Source organism: Filicampus tigris, chromosome 8 (genome assembly GCF_054856515.1).
Source record: "Filicampus tigris isolate MCC_2025a chromosome 8, RoL_Ftig_1.0, whole genome shotgun sequence".
NCBI lineage: Eukaryota > Metazoa > Chordata > Actinopteri > Syngnathiformes > Syngnathidae > Filicampus > Filicampus tigris.
Genome location: NC_141224.1, coordinates 11,171,622 through 11,189,352, shown reverse-complemented (window position 1 = coordinate 11,189,352; position 17,731 = coordinate 11,171,622). Strand labels below are relative to the sequence as shown.

Here is a 17,731-nt window from a genome sequence, read left to right as displayed (position 1 = left end):
CAAGAAGAGCCTCGAACAGGATTAGGGGAAGTGGAACAGGGAAGCTGGGAAGGAGAAGGGGAGGGCGCGCCGTTAGCGTGTGGTCCGGATCAGCCTCCAGCCTCGTTAAACAGCATTGATCGCCATGGTGACATTTCCCAGTACATGTCGTCTGTACTGTCACTGCCATCACTCTCCGGCCCTCCTTTGCAACGCTGCAACACAAGCGGGTGATTGATTGCAACTGTGATTGGGAAACCGAGAACAATCTGCACGTTCGATGGATATAAAGACATAATGGCTGATTCCCATTTAGTTCATACGCATGCATGACGAGCAGCAAGGTGGGGGAGTGGTTATTATATCTCATAGTTTTAAGGTTGTGGGTTCAAATCTTTCTTGTGTGCAATGTCCATGTTCGGCACTCACGTGGGGTTTTTCCACTGCGGGGGATGCGTTGTCTCTGTATGAAAGCGCGCACGGTTGCAGGAATATCTCATTTCGCTTCTTTTTAGAAGGCAAATGTCAATAAATGCTTGGTCAAAAGTTATGAGAAGAGACTCACCTCCCAATCACAAAGAGTATTGAGTTACTGAGTACAAAATGGATTATTCAGTTTTAATAAAAGTACAATGGAAACTGCTGAAGAATTATTGTTGCGTCTGTCCTCCTTTTCGTCATGCCAACTGCCCAAAATAAGAACCCTTGAATAGCCCCTGCTGCTGAATCATCTAATACAGTGTGTAGATGAATATTCATTATACTGCTGATTATTTGCCTCCCAAAAACAACACAAATAGGTAGCGGGTATTCACGCTCATACAAGCGCGCGCACACACACGCACGCACGCACGCACACACACACACACATTAGTGTGTCAGTCTCCCGGACAATCGATTACAGCTGACAGATAGCAAATACCCCCAGAGTCTTAATTAGAGCTCCCCGTGTGTGTGTATGTGCACACACATTCTAATTTCTAGCTGCAGCTTCATAATTTATCCTAATCCAATCAGAACTGGAAAATGGCCAAAGAGTGAATCAATAAAATCAGAATCTTAACAGAAGAAAAGAGTTGAATCCAAATCCGGAATTTCTTTTAGATCCGAGGGAACAACATGTAATGACATTTTATTTGACATAATTACAACAAGTGGGAAACTCATCTGATAAAGTATTATCGCACAGATTAAAGTGTTAAATTGTGATTATCCATGTTAAATTGATTTTGCTGCCAAATACATTATCTGGATCACATCCAGTCAATGTCACATTACATCTTCGGTCCTGGAATACACATAAACAACCACCATTAGAATTTCTACAGCCCTTGTCACGGGCGGGCGAGAGCCTCTATCCCAGCTGATTTTGGGTGACAGGCTGTTTACAGTACACCCTGGACAGGTCGCCAGTCAATCACAGGGAAGGGACAGACAAGTGAGACAACCTTTTACTTTCACAACTATAGACAACTTAGAATTATTGATAATGCTAACGTGCATGTTTTGGGAATATAGAAGACAACTTCAGTACTATGTTGAAAATCCTAACTATACATTACGGTTCTGCCTTGGAATTGAACGGGTGACCAGTTCAGGATGTACGGCTTGAACTAGTCATCCAGTCAGTTCCAAAACAACGGCATTTGCACAGAAACAACCAGTAGTGCACAATTCAAATGAATCACCATTAAAGGGCTGTTTATGCTGTTGCAAAATGACAGGACCAAAGTAACAATCTGAATAATATGAATATCTAACAATAACACATTGCCATGCCATTAAGCTAATCACATTATGGGCTCATGCAAGGAATTAATAAATTATCGTCATTGTCATTATAGTAAGAGTCCAATAAAAAAATGTCACTGCCTTTCTCTTGCTAAAAAGGCAAAAAAAGACAACATCAGCAAAGAAAATAAAAGGAGTACTAGTAAAAAAAAAAAAAAAAAAAAAACAGTCTACATTACCCATTTTGCATGTTATTTTATTATAGTTTCTCTCTCTCTCTGTCTCTGTCTCTCTCTCTGTCTTTCTCTCTCTCTCTCTCACCCAACCACCCATGGAAGAAAACTGCCACCCCACACCGAGGCTTGGGTCTGCTTGAAGTTTCTTCTCTATAGACTTTTTTCCTTGCCTCTCTGGGGTTCAAATTGGTCTATTAATAACATTGGTAAACAGGAAATTTTAATCAGAGATGGATTTTTGTGTCCCTAAATTGATTTTTTACGCTGATTTAAAAAAAATTCTCTACTTATTTTCTAGCACATCAGGTTTTTTTTTTAGATAATTTCATGTTTTGTTTTTGAGTTTGACTTATAAAAGGTTGCACAATACGGATTGTACTATACGTTGTAATTTATGGCTATGATGTTTCAGAAAAAAATCCACCGGTTGCTGAACCTAACCCTTCAAAAATATGGCTAAGTACTAGAGTACATATAGAAAAAACAAGAGCAGATTCGAAATCAGCGCAAAATAAATAATTTGGAAAAGTTTACGTGCGTCCCTGATTAAAGCGGAAGTCAAGTCATTTTTGACGAATCACGGCTTAGCTTGCGAACGTCACATGACCAACCTAAGAAAAAAAACAGGTGGGCCGTGATTGGTTGGCCGCCCCCTGAAATGGATTAAAACAAGTGGATTTTCCTGCTTAATTCACATTCCTAAAATACAATATTAATCAGAATGCCATGTTTAAATTAGTGGGGACACATAGAAATTATTGTAAAGATAATGTTTGACTTGACTTCTTTAAAAAAAAAAAATTGTAAAAATTGTTGACAAGTGTAAGCGAAGAATGTGGTTCTAGACCTACCCCACGTCTTCAATTATTGTAACGTTGATGTTTTTGGAGCGGCACGGTGGTCGACTGGTTAGCACGTCCCCCTCACAGTTCAGGGGTTGTGGGTTCGATCCTGGCTTTGGCCTCCCTGTGTGGAGTTTGCATGTTCTTCCCGTGCTTGCGTGGGTTTTCTCCGGGTTCTCTGTTTTCCTCCCATATTCCAAAAACATGCATGGTAAGTTGATTGGACACTCTAAATTGCCCCTAGGTGTGATTGTGAGTGCGGTTGTTTGTTTGTCTCTGTGTGCCCTGCGATTGGCTGGCAACCAATTCAGGGTGTCTCCCACCTACTGCCCGAAGACAGCTGGGATAGGCTCCAGCACGCCCCGCGACCCTTGTGAGGATAAACGGTATTGATAATGGATGGATGGATGATGTTTTTGGAGCAGTAATCTTGAGCGTCATTTACACAGTTGATGTTAAAGTGGCTTTGAGTCTTTTTGTGTATTATTCCATTTAATACAAACATTCACATTTTTTTGTATTCACCCCACTTTGACACATCAAGTTGCCAACAATGAAGGATGACTGTTTTCACTAAGCCACCAGGATGTGATGATTACGGCTGCTTTGACAAGCGGGAGGTATTAAGTGATCGGAGTCACCTGCTGACTTCCACTCCCGCTGACAAACTTCCTGGATTAAGCCAAAATGGACGACACCTGAGACACCCTTGGTTGACTCACACACACACACACACACACACACACATCCCCACACACACACACACTTTCTGTGTTAAAAAAAAAAGCAAGAGAGGTATAGAGGGAAGAGGGAGAAAGGGAGGGAGAAAGGGAGGGAGCGAGAGAGAGAGAGAGAGAGAGAGAGAGAGAGAGAGAGAGAGAGAGAGAGAGAGAGAGAGAGAGAGAGAGAGAGAGAGAGAGAGAGAGAGAGAGAGAGAGAGAGAGAGAGAGAGAGAGAGAGAGAGAGAGAGAGAGAGAGAGAGAGAGAGAGCGAGAGAGAGAGAACGAGAGAGAGAGCGAAAGAGAGAACTACAGATTTTGGATTATGTGCAATTTGACTATCAAGCATTTTGTTCATCTTCGATCTGCAACTCTGGGAGTCCCCTGGAAGTGGACGTAAGCACTTGCATGCATGTGCACAAACAAACTGAGTAGGCCTTTTCTTTTCTTTTCTTTTTTTCTTTTTTTTTTACAGCAGGCAGGGGAACTCCCTTGTGGTATGGGACTGTGTGCATCAAATGTTGCCCTTCGCCAGGAGGAAAGAGTGTGCGGGGGCACTGGGGGGTTGGCCTCAATGTCAAAGGTAAAGGATGCTGAATAAAAGGAAGTGGAAACACTCAGTAAACACGTCACAGTGGCTCATCACAGAGAAGGGGAAATCCCACATATCTCTCGTCATATAATGGGGTTGTTTTATTATGAACCATTTTAAAAAAGATTTTATTTGTCATTATCATACATCCCAGTTACAGATACTCAGGCACTTGAAACCCCTCCTTTAAAAATACTGTTGAAAAAAATATTTTACAGATAATTCTAATACTAATCTAATTTTATTTCCGTACTATGGTAATTACAGTAGCAACTAAAAGGGTTGCAAATCAGTGAATGGTGTTAAAGTTTGCTCATGCTAAACTGTGTTAGCGGCTATGCTAACTGATCAGAACAAACTTTGATATCAGGATGTCACTATGTTTTCCGATAGTATGAGTAAATGATCATTACTAGTTTGAGAGACGAAATTAATAGCGGCTGACAACATAAAAAGAGCGACAGAGAGAGACAGAAGAAAGAAGAATAGGTTTTACCTTAGTCACCCATGGTCAGAGCAATTTACCATTTAATTATGTTGAGTCATGTGCTCGACGTGGAATGAATAGTCTTTAGTAACTGCCTGGGTTGAGAAACACGTCAGAGCAAGATTTCGACTAATCGTAGGTAAAAAAAATAAAAAAGAAAGAAAACATTTGAAATACGCAGCTATATTTGCAATGTAAATTTGTCACCAAGAGGGAAGGCCCAGAGAGGACAAACCATTTTAGGGGTGCTCTTATATTAATTGCTATTTTAAATAATATTTAGAAATCACTTTTACTCCAGCTACGTTTATATTTTGTTTCTGTTCCATAAAATTTCCTCCGATTCTGGAGAGATCCATATCAACGTTGTGACGAGTCGTGATTCTTTCATACAGTTTTTGTGAGCCTTTTGTTTGTTGATGTGCCGTGGGATTTTTCTAATGTAGTGTGCCTTACTTGGTTGGGAAACAGCGAACTATTGTGGTATATCAACAAAAAGTAAAGTAGTATTTTTTAAATGAAAAACAGTACATACCTGATTTAATTAGCACGGTCAACTACTCTTTTACACTTTTGCCGTCTTTATGTTGATGACAACAGTAAATTATTACTAAACCACCATACGGAAATAAGTAGAGTTCTTTGCTGTTTGCTGTCGGACACTTTTTTCCGACGTACCTGGGTGAGACTTGTTTACAAATAACGACTGTCATAAACTCACCACGCAGTAGTTGTTGTATATTTTGCCACACAATGGAAGAGGGAACATAAATATTGCGCTTGAGAGGTATTCTCTTGGGTAAGTCTTGCCTAACTTGCCTTATGTGTGTTAAATTTCGTTGCGTTTTTATATGCGACGTTTGCGTGTCAGAGCTAGCATCAAAGTATTACGGAGCAACTAACTTAACTAACTACTAAATAAAATAATTTGGATGAATATTTCCTATATTATTATGGTTTGTACGGGTCTATTATATTTCTGTGAAAACTGTAATGGTAATTAAACCTGCATTAAGGCTTCAACATTAGCCACCTGGCATACTGGGACCCAGAATGGCTCACATTTACTCTCTTTAACAAACGATTTGGGTAACATTCATTGTGGTACATACTGGTGCCTTTCATGTAGTAGACGGCGGGAGTTTAGCTCCCGGCCAGTGAATCAAGATCGAGCCTGTACTGGTCACAAGTGTGCATGAAAAAATGAAAATGAAAAAAAAAGGAGTGGGTTGCGTCAGGAAGGGGACCTGGTGGAAAACAAATTATGCCAAACAAATTATGCAAGTGACTCGCTGTGGCAATCAATCCTTGATGGGACAAGCTGAAAGTCTCAACAACAACCTTTTAATATTAGCCACTGCCAGTTGAAGTTTACTGTCAAGCCAAAAACAAAACAAATGCAATTACACTGTGTAATCCAAACAACAATGTAGTTTTGTTTTGTAAACAGTCTGTTTAGCATTATGCTAACAAAAATGCTATATGCCATAGACGGGCTAACAAAAAGTTTCACAGATGTGGTGTTATAACCCTTCAAAATGCATACTTGAGCATAAGTGGTGGACAAACACATGATGACTTCCATTATAACAGGAATCACAGACCCCTCCAAATGTATTGGAACGACAAGGACAGTTCCTTTTGTTTTTGTTGCAGACTGAATACTTTTGTGTTTCACATCAAAAGATGAATATGAGACAAAAGTTCAGAATTACAGCTTTTATTTAATGGTATTTACATCTAGATGTGTTAAATAACCCAGGACAGAGCATTTTTTGCTTGAACCCACCCATTTTTTCCAATGAACAAATGCATTGGAATGATTGATATTATTAAGTTAACTTGACTTAACTTGAATAACATTTGATATTTGGTGGCATAACCCTTACTTGCAATAACTGCATCAAGCTTGAGACGTATTATCTTTACCAGACTCTTTCAGTTCTCATTTGTTTCTGGGTTTCTCCTCTAAAGGAGACGAAATGGATCCTTTGTTAGGTTAAGTTTCGGTGATTGACTTGGCCAGTCTTTTCCCCCCTGATGAAGTCCTTTGTTGTGTTGAAGGCAAAAAATGTGAAACATTGACTTTAATGATGTCATTACTGTATTTAAAAAAAAATATATATATATATACAATATTATAGAGTACTAGTTTCCTGACAAAAAAACACATTATAACCATTTTGTTTTTTGGGAGGCTGGGATGGATTAATGGCATTTCCAAACCAAACCAATTATTTGTTTTCATTGAGGTCAGACATGAGGGAAATTAGTACTTTTCTGGGGCCTATACAGTCACTCTGCCACAAAGATTATTACCCTCTCTAATGTGCTCTATGTTCAGAGACCGAGCCTGACAGGTGTGGAGTCACGTTGGCAAGTCCCATGGCGGAGGAAGGCATCAAGCTCACACTGAGGCGCCTGGAGGCTCCCATTCACAAGTTCATTAAAGTGGCCCTGCCCACCGACCTGGAGCGGCTGCAGAAACACCACAACAACATCCTGAAGGTGACGCTTCAGATGCTGTCGCCTGGCACCCACATCAAGATGGATGTCTGATTTGTTTGCCTTCTTCTTTGTAGTACCACCAAAGCCAACAATGGGGCCGCCTTCATCAGGAGCACATAAATGCCAGCCGAACAGTTCAGGTACACAATGATATTTTCAGTAAATCAGCCCTTTGTATGCGCATGGATGACATGACATTTAAAAAAGCATGTGAGCCACAAGTTGACGCTAACCAAGGGGTCACCAGCATGGTGCCCACAGGCGCTAGGTCGCCCCCATGAGTAGGCCGGTCGGCCTGTTGTAAATTTAGATCACCACTGATGGGACATCCTGATTTTCAAGGAATTTTGTTGAAGTGGACGTTTGAAATTTTAAACACTTCAGATTAATAGAAAGTGTTGCACATTGACATTTATCTGGCTCCTACCATGTTGCATTATTTTCTAACTTTTTTTAATCAGAGATGGAGGTAAACTTTTCTACATGATTTTTTGGGGGCACTGACTCAGAATCTGACCACATTTTTTTCTCTAGCACATCAAGTTTTCATAATAATAATAGTAATAATAATGATACAAAAATAATCTGAAATATCGTTTAGCATAGTAATATTTATGAATTATGGGTTAGGTTCAGCAACAGGTGGATTTTTCTTTTCTGAAACGTCATAACTATAGATTACAGTGCATGGTAAAATCCATATTGCACAAGCTTTTATAGGTCAAACTTAAAAGATGAAAGTATCTCAAAAACTTGATGTGCTAAGAAAAAAAGTAAAGATATTTTTTAAATCAGCATCATAAGTATATTAAGGGACACATAAAGCCATCTCTCGTTAAAATTTGCTGTTGATTAGTGTGATTATTTTTGAGAAATCATTACATGACCAGTGTCTTCGCATGGATGATTCTCATTAATTATTAATCTCAATAAAAAAATTAAAAAAAGATTATTACTTAAATAATCGTCGAGCCCTAATGTTATGGACCTTCAAACAACACACATGGAGCATTTTTAAAAGCAAATTTAAAAATGTAGTTACAGTACATGTTTTTATTAATCCAGTTTATCAGTTTATAAACCCCTTAAGGCCTAAAGTGCCTGGCTCAACATTGAATTGTTTACAACTGTTTAACTTGGACAGCTTTTTAGCTGCCAGCAACCACCGTGTGATGTGATGATGAAGATGATGACGATGATGACGCGCACCGGAGCAAGCAAGGGGACATCACGAGAATATTTATATACTATTGGGTTTTGTTGCCTGTTTTCACGTTTTATTTCGTTATTTCGCAACGAAAATAATTATTGCAAAACAAGGCAATGTTATTGTAGGAGGAGAACGAAGGTCTTCCACTTCCGCATCATAGGATTGTGTATTTTCAATCAATTACATTTTATTTATATAGCACTTTTCATACATAAAAATGCAACTCAAAGTGCTTTAAAACATTCAAAGCAAAACATAGATAATTAGAAAAAAAAAAAAAATCCGTTCATGCCCTTTTTTTTTTTTTTTTTGCCCTCGTCAGTGAAATGGGCATCCACTAGAGGGAAGACTATGCTTGTGAGAACAATACTGCAGGGAGAGATCGCACATGAAAAAGAGCATTCCGGTGTTGTGCAGGCTTAGCAAGGCAGTCTTTCTTTTTAAAAGAACCCAACACAACACATCAGCCGGGACTTGACCCGGCTAAGGACGATTAGAGGGACTAACGAAAAGCTACCTCCGTCCTTGCTTGGTCTGTCCTTTTTAAAAGATTTCTCGTCCTCCGTCCGACCGTCCACAAAATGGGTGCCGGATGGACGGACCGTTCCGTCTTTGGTACAGAATGCCCAGCTCTGATTTTTTTTTCTTTTTTTTTTTTTTTTCTGTATTTTTTTTTTCCCAATATATTTCAATGGGCGTCAATTAACTAATGTCAGCAGTCAATATATTTGCTTCTGCTCACATCCTTCCCTTAGTACTCCTTGTTCAGGCTACTTTTTCTTCTCTAATACATATTCGCAAAAAAAGACGCAAAATGCCCTGAAGTACCTAATGCTGAAGTTTATTTATTGATTGCCATGTGTTTTGTACAACCTTTGTGGAGTCCATACATGAGTTTAAAAAAAAAAAAAAGTTTTCACCACTTTTCTTGTTCTGGTTCATGAATCAGCTGCAGTTAGTTCCAGCCCAGCCCAGCTGACACTGCATACCAGACAGGGTACATCCTGCACAGGTCGCTAAGAAATAACAGGGCCCTTGAAGGCATATTTTCACCCACATTTTGTTAAACAAATTGTATGGCCTTTAGGGCAGTCAATTTTACACATGCCACATCTGTTCGGTATCTCAAAATTTATTAAAAAAATAAAGGAAAATCAGCAATAAAATATATGACGTCCAACCTTGAATGGATGTTTTTGTGGATGCGTGTCATCACATGATATTCCCAGAAGGATGCTGTTGCCTGGAAGCCAATTGGCACCCACCAATCCTCTCACCACTACACTCCAAGCCCCGGGGATGGACACAGAGTGCTTTCCTGTGTCTTTACAGTGTTAATCCTGACTCATGGGTTAGTGCACTCTGTGTTAAGTGTACTGGACAGACAGACAGAAAGGTAAATGTGCAGATATAGTGGAACCTCGGAAGTCAAACACCCCAAAAAGTCCTCAGAAATCTTTGGGGGAAAAAATGTACCTCAAAAGACTAACATCAATTGGAGTTTAATCTCTGATAAAATAATTCACTCTTGTTAGACTTCTGTTTGAAGGTAAATTGTTCAAATGTCTCACATTTGCTAAACTGTTGCTCATTCAACTCTGTGACAATCCTGTTCAACGTGCAGTTCGGCCATACTGTAGATTATACAGGGCTTTACTGGTGTATTAGGTAGTATCTTTCGGCTTGCCCTGACTGTCGGCCTTGTAAGTAAAATGTTTCCACATCTCACTCTGTGCCGATTTTTTAGTTGTTTTTTTTTCTAAAAGAGCTGTGGATGTGAGTGAAAGCTTATGGTCATTTCTTTCTCGCTCCTAGATGAACACACACTCTGGGGAGTGACGTTTTTTGAGAAGGTACTAAAAAACCCAAAACATGACATTGTCCAATACAGTATAAAACTATTATAAATATTGTGTTTCCATTTGACAGGGTCTTTAAACCCCAGGACTGTTAGGTCGCTGTGTGACTTTTTTTAATGGATCTTTTTCACCTGATCGGGACTATTCAAATTATTATAACTTGGTTGTCAATTATTCACAGAATAGATTTTGTTCAACTTTGAATGTTCCGCTAAGGTAGGTAGGTGTGTATGTAGGTTTAGATAGATTGATAGATGATTCCCAGAATTAATTAATGGATTGCCAGGTAGCTGACCTGACTGTCTCCTTGTTCACACATTTCTGCTACATACATGTTTATTCATGGCGAGTAATTAGGCAACGTGTTAACGTGTTCAGCACGTTGACTCCCATTTAGTCCCGGTCGTACTGCTGCCTGGAGTCTGGATGTCTGAGGTGTAATCCTCCTGTCACCCTGAGGGCATGGCAGGATGAAGGGGCTCCTGATTTCCTGTCTCCATATTATTGAGCCCCCCCCCCCCCCCCCCAACCCATTCTTGTCTACATTTCCTTCACCATAACAGATCACTGGGAGTTTGGCTTTTTGTGATGGAATGAGACTCTACCACTGATGCAACAGGGAAATTAACAAAAGCTTTTCATTGACAGGCCAATTTATAGTCTTTGATTGACGTTCGCATCCATCCATTTTCAAGTTCACTTATTCTGTTCAGGTCACTGGTAAACCAGAGCGTATCCCGGTTGAATTGGCGTGAAAGGGGGCATATAGTCACGTGGAATGATCACCTGCCGATCACCAAGTTGGATGTTAAAGTTCACACCTTTTGACCATGCATTGCACAATCCCTTTAAACACATCAGGCGTTGTCCCTGAAGTAACGCTATATCCACAATTGAGTACTAGCCGACATAGTTCCCAGCCTTTGCGCTTGTTCAGCATAGGCTTGAGAACTGCCGTCCCCTTGCAGCATTTTTAGTTCTCAATTTTTCTGTCACACATTCATGTGTTTGGTTTTTTTTTTCAATTTTTATTTTAGGACTGCGGTACTTGGAGAGAACCCACATGGCTGCAGCGAAAACATCTTAACTCAGAAAGCCAATCATGTCTTTGCAGCAACTGCGAGCCAACATTAGAGAGATGGAGAAGCTCTGTGGCCGTGTCCGGGCAGAAGACGCCGCAGCGCTGGAGAAGCTCGTCAAGCCGGTCAAGGACAGGGCGTCGGCCGCCGCGCGAGACTTCCTCCAGTTGCACTCCAACCCCGCCCTTCAGCCCACGCCGTCTTCGCCGCCACCCGACTCTGCTCGGCCGTCCAATCGGGGGCCCGGCACTCAACATTCTGGTGACGACATGGATGAGGAGTTCGTTTCTGGCTGGCAAATTGAGACCCAGCTGCCGGAGATCCCTGTGGAAGAGAATGCTGCCGATTCTTGGGACAACCTGGAAGAGGTACTGACTGATTAGTATTGCGTTTGTGGAATAAAAATTAAAGGGAAAAATCAATCAATGTAAGGAGGGTGCCATCTTGGGTGGAATCTGCTGCAGACCGGAAGTGACGTTGAAGTGCCAATAAAGAAATACCAGCTACCACGTTGCTCCATTGAACTGTTGCAGAGAGCGATGAATTTTGCAGGTTCCATAATATTGGTCCGTCACCACGTCATCTGTTGTTTTTACACTTTTATTAACCATTTTAAAGTGTTGAAAACACCTAGGGAAAAAAATCTACAGATCCGGGCATTTTACAAATAATTCGCGGTCTGTTTATCGCCTTCCGTCTGCCACCGGGGTACCCTTCCGCCGTCCGTGTATCCACCATTTTGTGAACACTTACAAATAATAATAAAGTACAAATTGTCAATGATAAAATAGACGAGACTGTGCCGAAATACTGAGTAAAAAGGTATGATTTTAGACAGGATTTAAAAATTGCAATGGTGGTAGCTTCTTTGAAATCTAGTGGGGGACAATACTATTCTGGTTGTAGGAGAACCCTACAACCAGAGAACCTTTTATTTACTGAAGGGATGACGTGAAGGCGAAAATGTAAAGAACAAAGGGAGCGTGGTGGAATGTATTAGAGTGAGTAGTTCAGACATATATGATGGCGCCAGACGATTTAATGCCTTAACCCTTTCATGTATAGTGGTCACTACAGTGGACAGCTATTTAAAGGTTGCTTTCGCCTATATTAATTAATCTAAATTTAAAAAAATATTTTCAACCCTTTCATGCATTAATTATGATTTAATGTTATTATTTAAAATATAAATATATTTTTTGGTTTAATTAATATAGGCAAAAGCAACTTTTAAATAGCTGTCCACTCAAGAGAAGAGAATCTTAAAATCAGCTCTGGCCTGAATAGGCAGCCAGCGAAGTGACGCTAAGATGGGAGTTGTGTGACTGTATCTATTTGTTCTAGTCAGGATTCTCGAGGCTGAGTTCTGTACAAGATGGGGACTTCTAATGGCAAAGTTATGTTGGCCACAAAAATTCATTACAATGGGTTGTTGTGTTGCAAGTGATTTTAGGGTAATTTCCCTGTTGCATGATGAAGCTTCTCTCGATTAGTTTGGATGCATTTTTCTACAAATTGCCAGACAAAATTGTTTTGTCGACTTCATAATTAATTCTGCTGTGACCATCAAGAACTACATCACCAATTAAGACTTTGAAAACAAAAAATACACCGCGCACGGCACCCCACGCGATGCAAGCCGCGCATCAGCAAAAAGAGTCAGAAGGCCAGATTGGGTTTTTGCAAAGAAGTACAGAGAATGAGCCACAAAAGTTTTAGAACAAAGTGATGGAAAGGTCAAAGTCTGGAGAAAAAAAAAAAAGAATATTACTTACTGGTTTGATCCAAAAGATACGAGCTCATCTGTGAAGCATGGTGGAGGCAATGTCATGGCTTGGCTTGCATGGCTGCTTCTGGAACGGGCTCACTAGTCTTTGTTGATGATGTCATTCATGATGGCAGAATGAGTTCTCAAGTCAACAAAAGCATTTTGTCTGGCAATTTACAGAAAAATGCATCCAAACCAATCGGGAGAAGCTTCATCGTGCATCAAGATGATCCTATTAACGCAATTAAGGACTTTATCGGGAGGGGTGGGGGGTGGAAGTCCTTAGACTGGCCAAGTCAATGACTGGACCTTAACCCTAGCATGCATGCATTTCACCTCTTGAAGAGGAGACGGAAGGGAGGAACCCCCAACAAACAAGAACTAAAGGAGGCTGCGGTAAAGTGAATGCCTGGAAAAGCGTTTCAAATGAAGAATGCTACAGTCTGAGTCATTGGGTCACAGACTTGATGCAGTTCTTGCAAGGAAGGCTTACGCCACTAAATATTAAATGTTATTAACTTGAACTTAATAATGTTTGTTACAGTACTTTTGCCCGCTTCAAACAAAAGGTGTTCTGTCCTGACTGATTTTTGTCTCATATTTGTAAGCCAAATGTCTAAAGTAGACAACAAAATCAAAAGAGATGACCTTGCCGTTCCAATCCTTTTGGAGGGGACTCTACATTTGAGTAAGTCTATCCTGTTAACCCATTAAAGATGGGAGTGCATAACCGTTGTTCTACCCTTAAAGCCCGGAGAGCATATACGTCATTTTCTGTTCTTTTTTTTTTATCCAATTTTTGTTCTCTTAACCAATGAAATGCATCAGAATATACACGTGACAGTGTTGTGAGCCCGCAGAGGATGTTCTGGAATTCATTCAAGGAATAATGGCGGACGCCATTGATCGCGGGAGTTTTGAAATGCGCTTGTGGACTTTGAACCAGTCGAACGTGATATATGGTTAAGATATATGTTTCTAGACAATGACAATATCGACGTCTTTGTAACAAAATAGAGGATGGTAATTACCACTCGATTTTTAAAATTAAAAATAGTGCTTCTCTTACACTAATACTTTATTTTTACATCTTTGATTGAAACAGTAAAGATTAAACTCGGGCCTGTGTGCAAGCCACATGTCTAAACTCACAAATTCTTTTGGAATGATGTTTCTGTCTGCTACATGGGGCTGAGATAATAATTATTTTGTAGGTGTTGAATTTCTGGGAAAACTTCAGGTTTTCAAGGGTAATTCCAAAGACGACCTTAGGTTTTGGGGAGCTGTTGAGCCAGGAGCTTTTGGCCTTAATGGGTTAAAAATTGATCGCTGTAAATGAACGTTATCAACGACGAAGCTAAATGTGTGCGGGTTTACCTTTGTAAAGACGTCACCACTGCCATTTGCTTTCGGGAATTATTAAAGGCTTTTTTGTCAGGCCGGCGCGAGCCTTAGACTAATGTGGTTAATTAGCGCCGGCGCCAAAGTCTACCATTTAATCGATGACAGTGTAATAAATGTTCTCTTTCTTTTTTTTTTTTTTTGTCTTGAATTGAACATGATTTAGAATGTTTTTGTGTTGTTGCTGGTGCACAACATGATAGCAAAATATAAAGCCAACTCGAACGATGTGGCGTTTGGTAACTCAAGCAGCAGCCAAACATCCGCCCAATACAAAACGTAGTGCAACTTTAAGTCGTTTTTCTGTAATCCTAACCAATTCGACATCCCTCTTTCGTGTTATTCCCTCATTCAAACATGCGCTACATTTACTTTTTCCCTTTCAGGACCTGAAGCAGCTGAGTGGTTTGGTGACAAGCTTCTCTGTGTTGGTCCATGTAAGTATGAACAACAATTGGCTTTCACATGTTGAGCCCGTGTGCATTTTTTTCCACCCCACTCTGTTTGCGTTGCTGATGGGCTCCTTCGAGAGGGCTGATCAGTTTAAGGACTACGCCAGGGGGACCCTGGGGGGGTCTCTCAGAAGAGGGGCGGGAAAGCTTGAGCAGCAGCCAAGGGAGAGATGGAGGATTTGGAGGAGGGAGAAGATGTCCACGGGCGGGGAGGTGGGCAACATGGGGATGCATCGGAGCAGGTGGCGAACAGACGGCTCAGATTATCGCCCGATCCTCGGGGATGGAGGCAGGAGAGATTAACAGTGGCGGAGAGGGAGAGTAAAGATGTAGTGATGGTTCAAAACAGGTGAGAGGAGGAGCAGGAAGAGCATAGACATGTTGTTCTGGCATCTCGGGGGTGTGGGGGTGGGGCCCCCCGCGGGAGTTATTTTCTAGTAGACAACCACCATGGAATTACTGTGAGTGTGTGTCGTGTGTGCTGTTTGTGCTGCTTTCCGCTTTTTTTTTTTTCTTTGAATCTTTTATCTCCTCTACGAAATCATAAAACATGATGTTTGTTCTTCCCAGTCCCACACGTTAATCGCTTGGCTTGATCAAATCCAAGACATTTCAATTACATGAAAATAAATAATGCTTTTCTGTGAACAAAATGACTTTGACAGCGCGTAACATCCTAAAGGTCGAAAAGCTGTAGATGGGGTGAGGTACAAACAAGGAGCGAAATAAGAATCACAAAACTAAACCGGCTTTAATATCTTCTTATCATCCAATTATTGGTATTTTTGCGTGTCCAATTTTGTTCCGGCCTGCATTAACATATGTGCAAGTTACAGGTCATGAGTTGCGTTGCAAGTAATTGACTTCATACAGAAGTTCATTGGACCTTGTAATTGTTTTTGTTTGTTTGTTTGTTTTAATTGCTGAAGCTGATGGTATGTTTGCCTCACTTAAAAAGGCATTCCAGAAAACCTTTAGGCTAAATACTGATCATTCTAAGAATCATGGTTCTTATGTGAGGCGCATTTTTCTTATTATACACAGTCGATACATTTTTCCAATTGAATGAATTTGCTTTACCAGGTATGTGTAATAACAAACAGAAACTATAATAGTCAAAACTACTAAAGAAGTATATGAGGTGACAACGTCAATAAAAAAAAGAAGAAAAAAAAACGAATATTATCCAAGAGGAATAACAACACTGAAACACTTTCTTTGCCGCCATGGTGGTTTATTTAGCAGTCACACTCAAAACTATTTTGTGCTTTATTGACTGCTGAATAAGCCGCCATGGGGCTAAGTAAAGTGGGGGGCTGTTGTAATACTGAATCTTTTATTTTGAAGGTATGGCTTTTGACAAGATATGTTTTGCAATTGTTGCCAGAGAGTTGGTGAGCAGTCCAGGATTGTTGTTTATCTCCTTGATTTCTTAGTAGAAGCTTGCAACCTCTTATGCCCGTGCACCCAAATTGGTCTGTCTAGAGCCCTGAATGATCAAATCAAAATATTATGAGAATTAAGTATTTTTCAGAGGCAAAACAATATTGTTTTTGTGGGCGCATTTCTATTTTTTTTAATATACTTCTTCTTGTCCGGATTCATGATTTTCCCAAGTAGAGCACCAGTGCGGGGGAAACAGCAAAGGGACAAATTAAAATATTCAATCAGAATCACTCAGTGCTCTTGGCCAAATAAAAGGAAAGAAAGCTTTTACGTGTTATTGTGGAAGTGAAGTGTTATGAACGGAAAAGTGGTGATGGGGTGGGGAGGTGGAGGCGGTGGAAAGTGCCCTCCTTGTTGTTTGGCCACTGTGTCCATGTGGCCCTCATAGGGAGAGAGACAGCTGCCACTCTGAATATTTCATGAGATACACACAACCCTTACAAATGTAATCTTTAAGTGTACCTCCAACCTGCACACACTCATCATGATAACAGTTTAAAGCTTTGCGCTAATAATTGATAATAGTCATCTGTTTCTGTGTGTGCAGGTTTTTGGGGGGACCAGAAAGTGTGTGTATATATTTATTTATGTGTGCCCGTGTGTGTGTGTGTGTGTCTAACCCCTGTGTTTCAGTCCCAGCAGGAGAAGATTGACAGCATTGAGGACAACGTCAACACGGCCGCTGCCAACGTGGAGGAGGGGTCCAAGGGCCTGGGGAAGGTGCGTGCGTGTGTGTGTATGCTGTGTGTTAATGTGCGAACGCACACGCGCGCGCGTGCGCGCGTCGGTGTGCGCGAGGAGATCGATGGCACTTTGCCTCGCAGCTATTCCAACAGCGTTTGTCCCCATTGATCCGCTTGAAAACGGAGGAAAAGCCACAATTAAGGAAATTGAGAGAGGAGCGGGATGGAGAGGTTGTCTGTGTGTGTGCGGAGCATCAAAAAGAGCTCTGAATAACTGCTTCGTGTTTTCATTGCCATTTGAGCGCACACTCTCGGAGAGCTGAGTGTACCTCAGTGGCCTTCACACATGTGACGCACTCGAAATGTCGAACGTTTGGCCCGCCATCGCCGGCGTGAATCACGTGTTGGAGCCACTCAACACTCGACGACGCGCACCCACATTGCCGCAGTTCCGACAGTTAAGCTTCATTTCAGTGTTTTTTTTTTTTTTTTTTTGGGTGTCAGTATTGCATTAAACGCAGAGGACAAGTTTTCCCATAATTCCCTAAAACCGGTGGTACCTGCCCACTATGCGCTTTTTAAGTGGCCCAAGTGAAATGAGACAATTTCTCTTCATTGGTCGGGAAATAAAGTAATCCTTCGTTTATTGTTGGGGGGCGGGGGTAACGTTTCAGACAACCTGCGGGACAGACGAAATGGGCAATGTAGGGACCATATATTTATTTTAACATCAATATCA

General features: G+C 40.9%; 1 protein-coding gene across 2 annotated transcripts in view; it reads left to right on the top strand.

The window, feature by feature from the left end:
- The first annotated feature begins 5,242 nt into the window (after positions 1-5,242).
- Positions 5,243-17,731, top strand: part of stx17 (syntaxin 17) — a 15,810-nt gene continuing 3,321 nt past the window's right edge. The window contains exons 1-6 of one of the 2 annotated variants that reach the window (XM_086038210.1): positions 5,243-5,385; positions 6,931-7,094; positions 7,169-7,234; positions 11,278-11,610; positions 14,798-14,848; positions 16,943-17,029. In XM_086038210.1, coding sequence (XP_085894336.1) covers positions 6,972-7,094; positions 7,169-7,234; positions 11,278-11,610; positions 14,798-14,848; positions 16,943-17,029 — 660 coding nt within the window. In that variant the 5' untranslated portion in view covers positions 5,243-5,385; positions 6,931-6,971. Of the gene's footprint in view, positions 5,386-6,930; positions 7,095-7,168; positions 7,235-10,119; positions 10,158-11,277; positions 11,611-14,797; positions 14,849-16,942; positions 17,030-17,731 lie in introns of those variants that run through there. The other variant, XM_086038211.1, reaches the window with a different exon arrangement.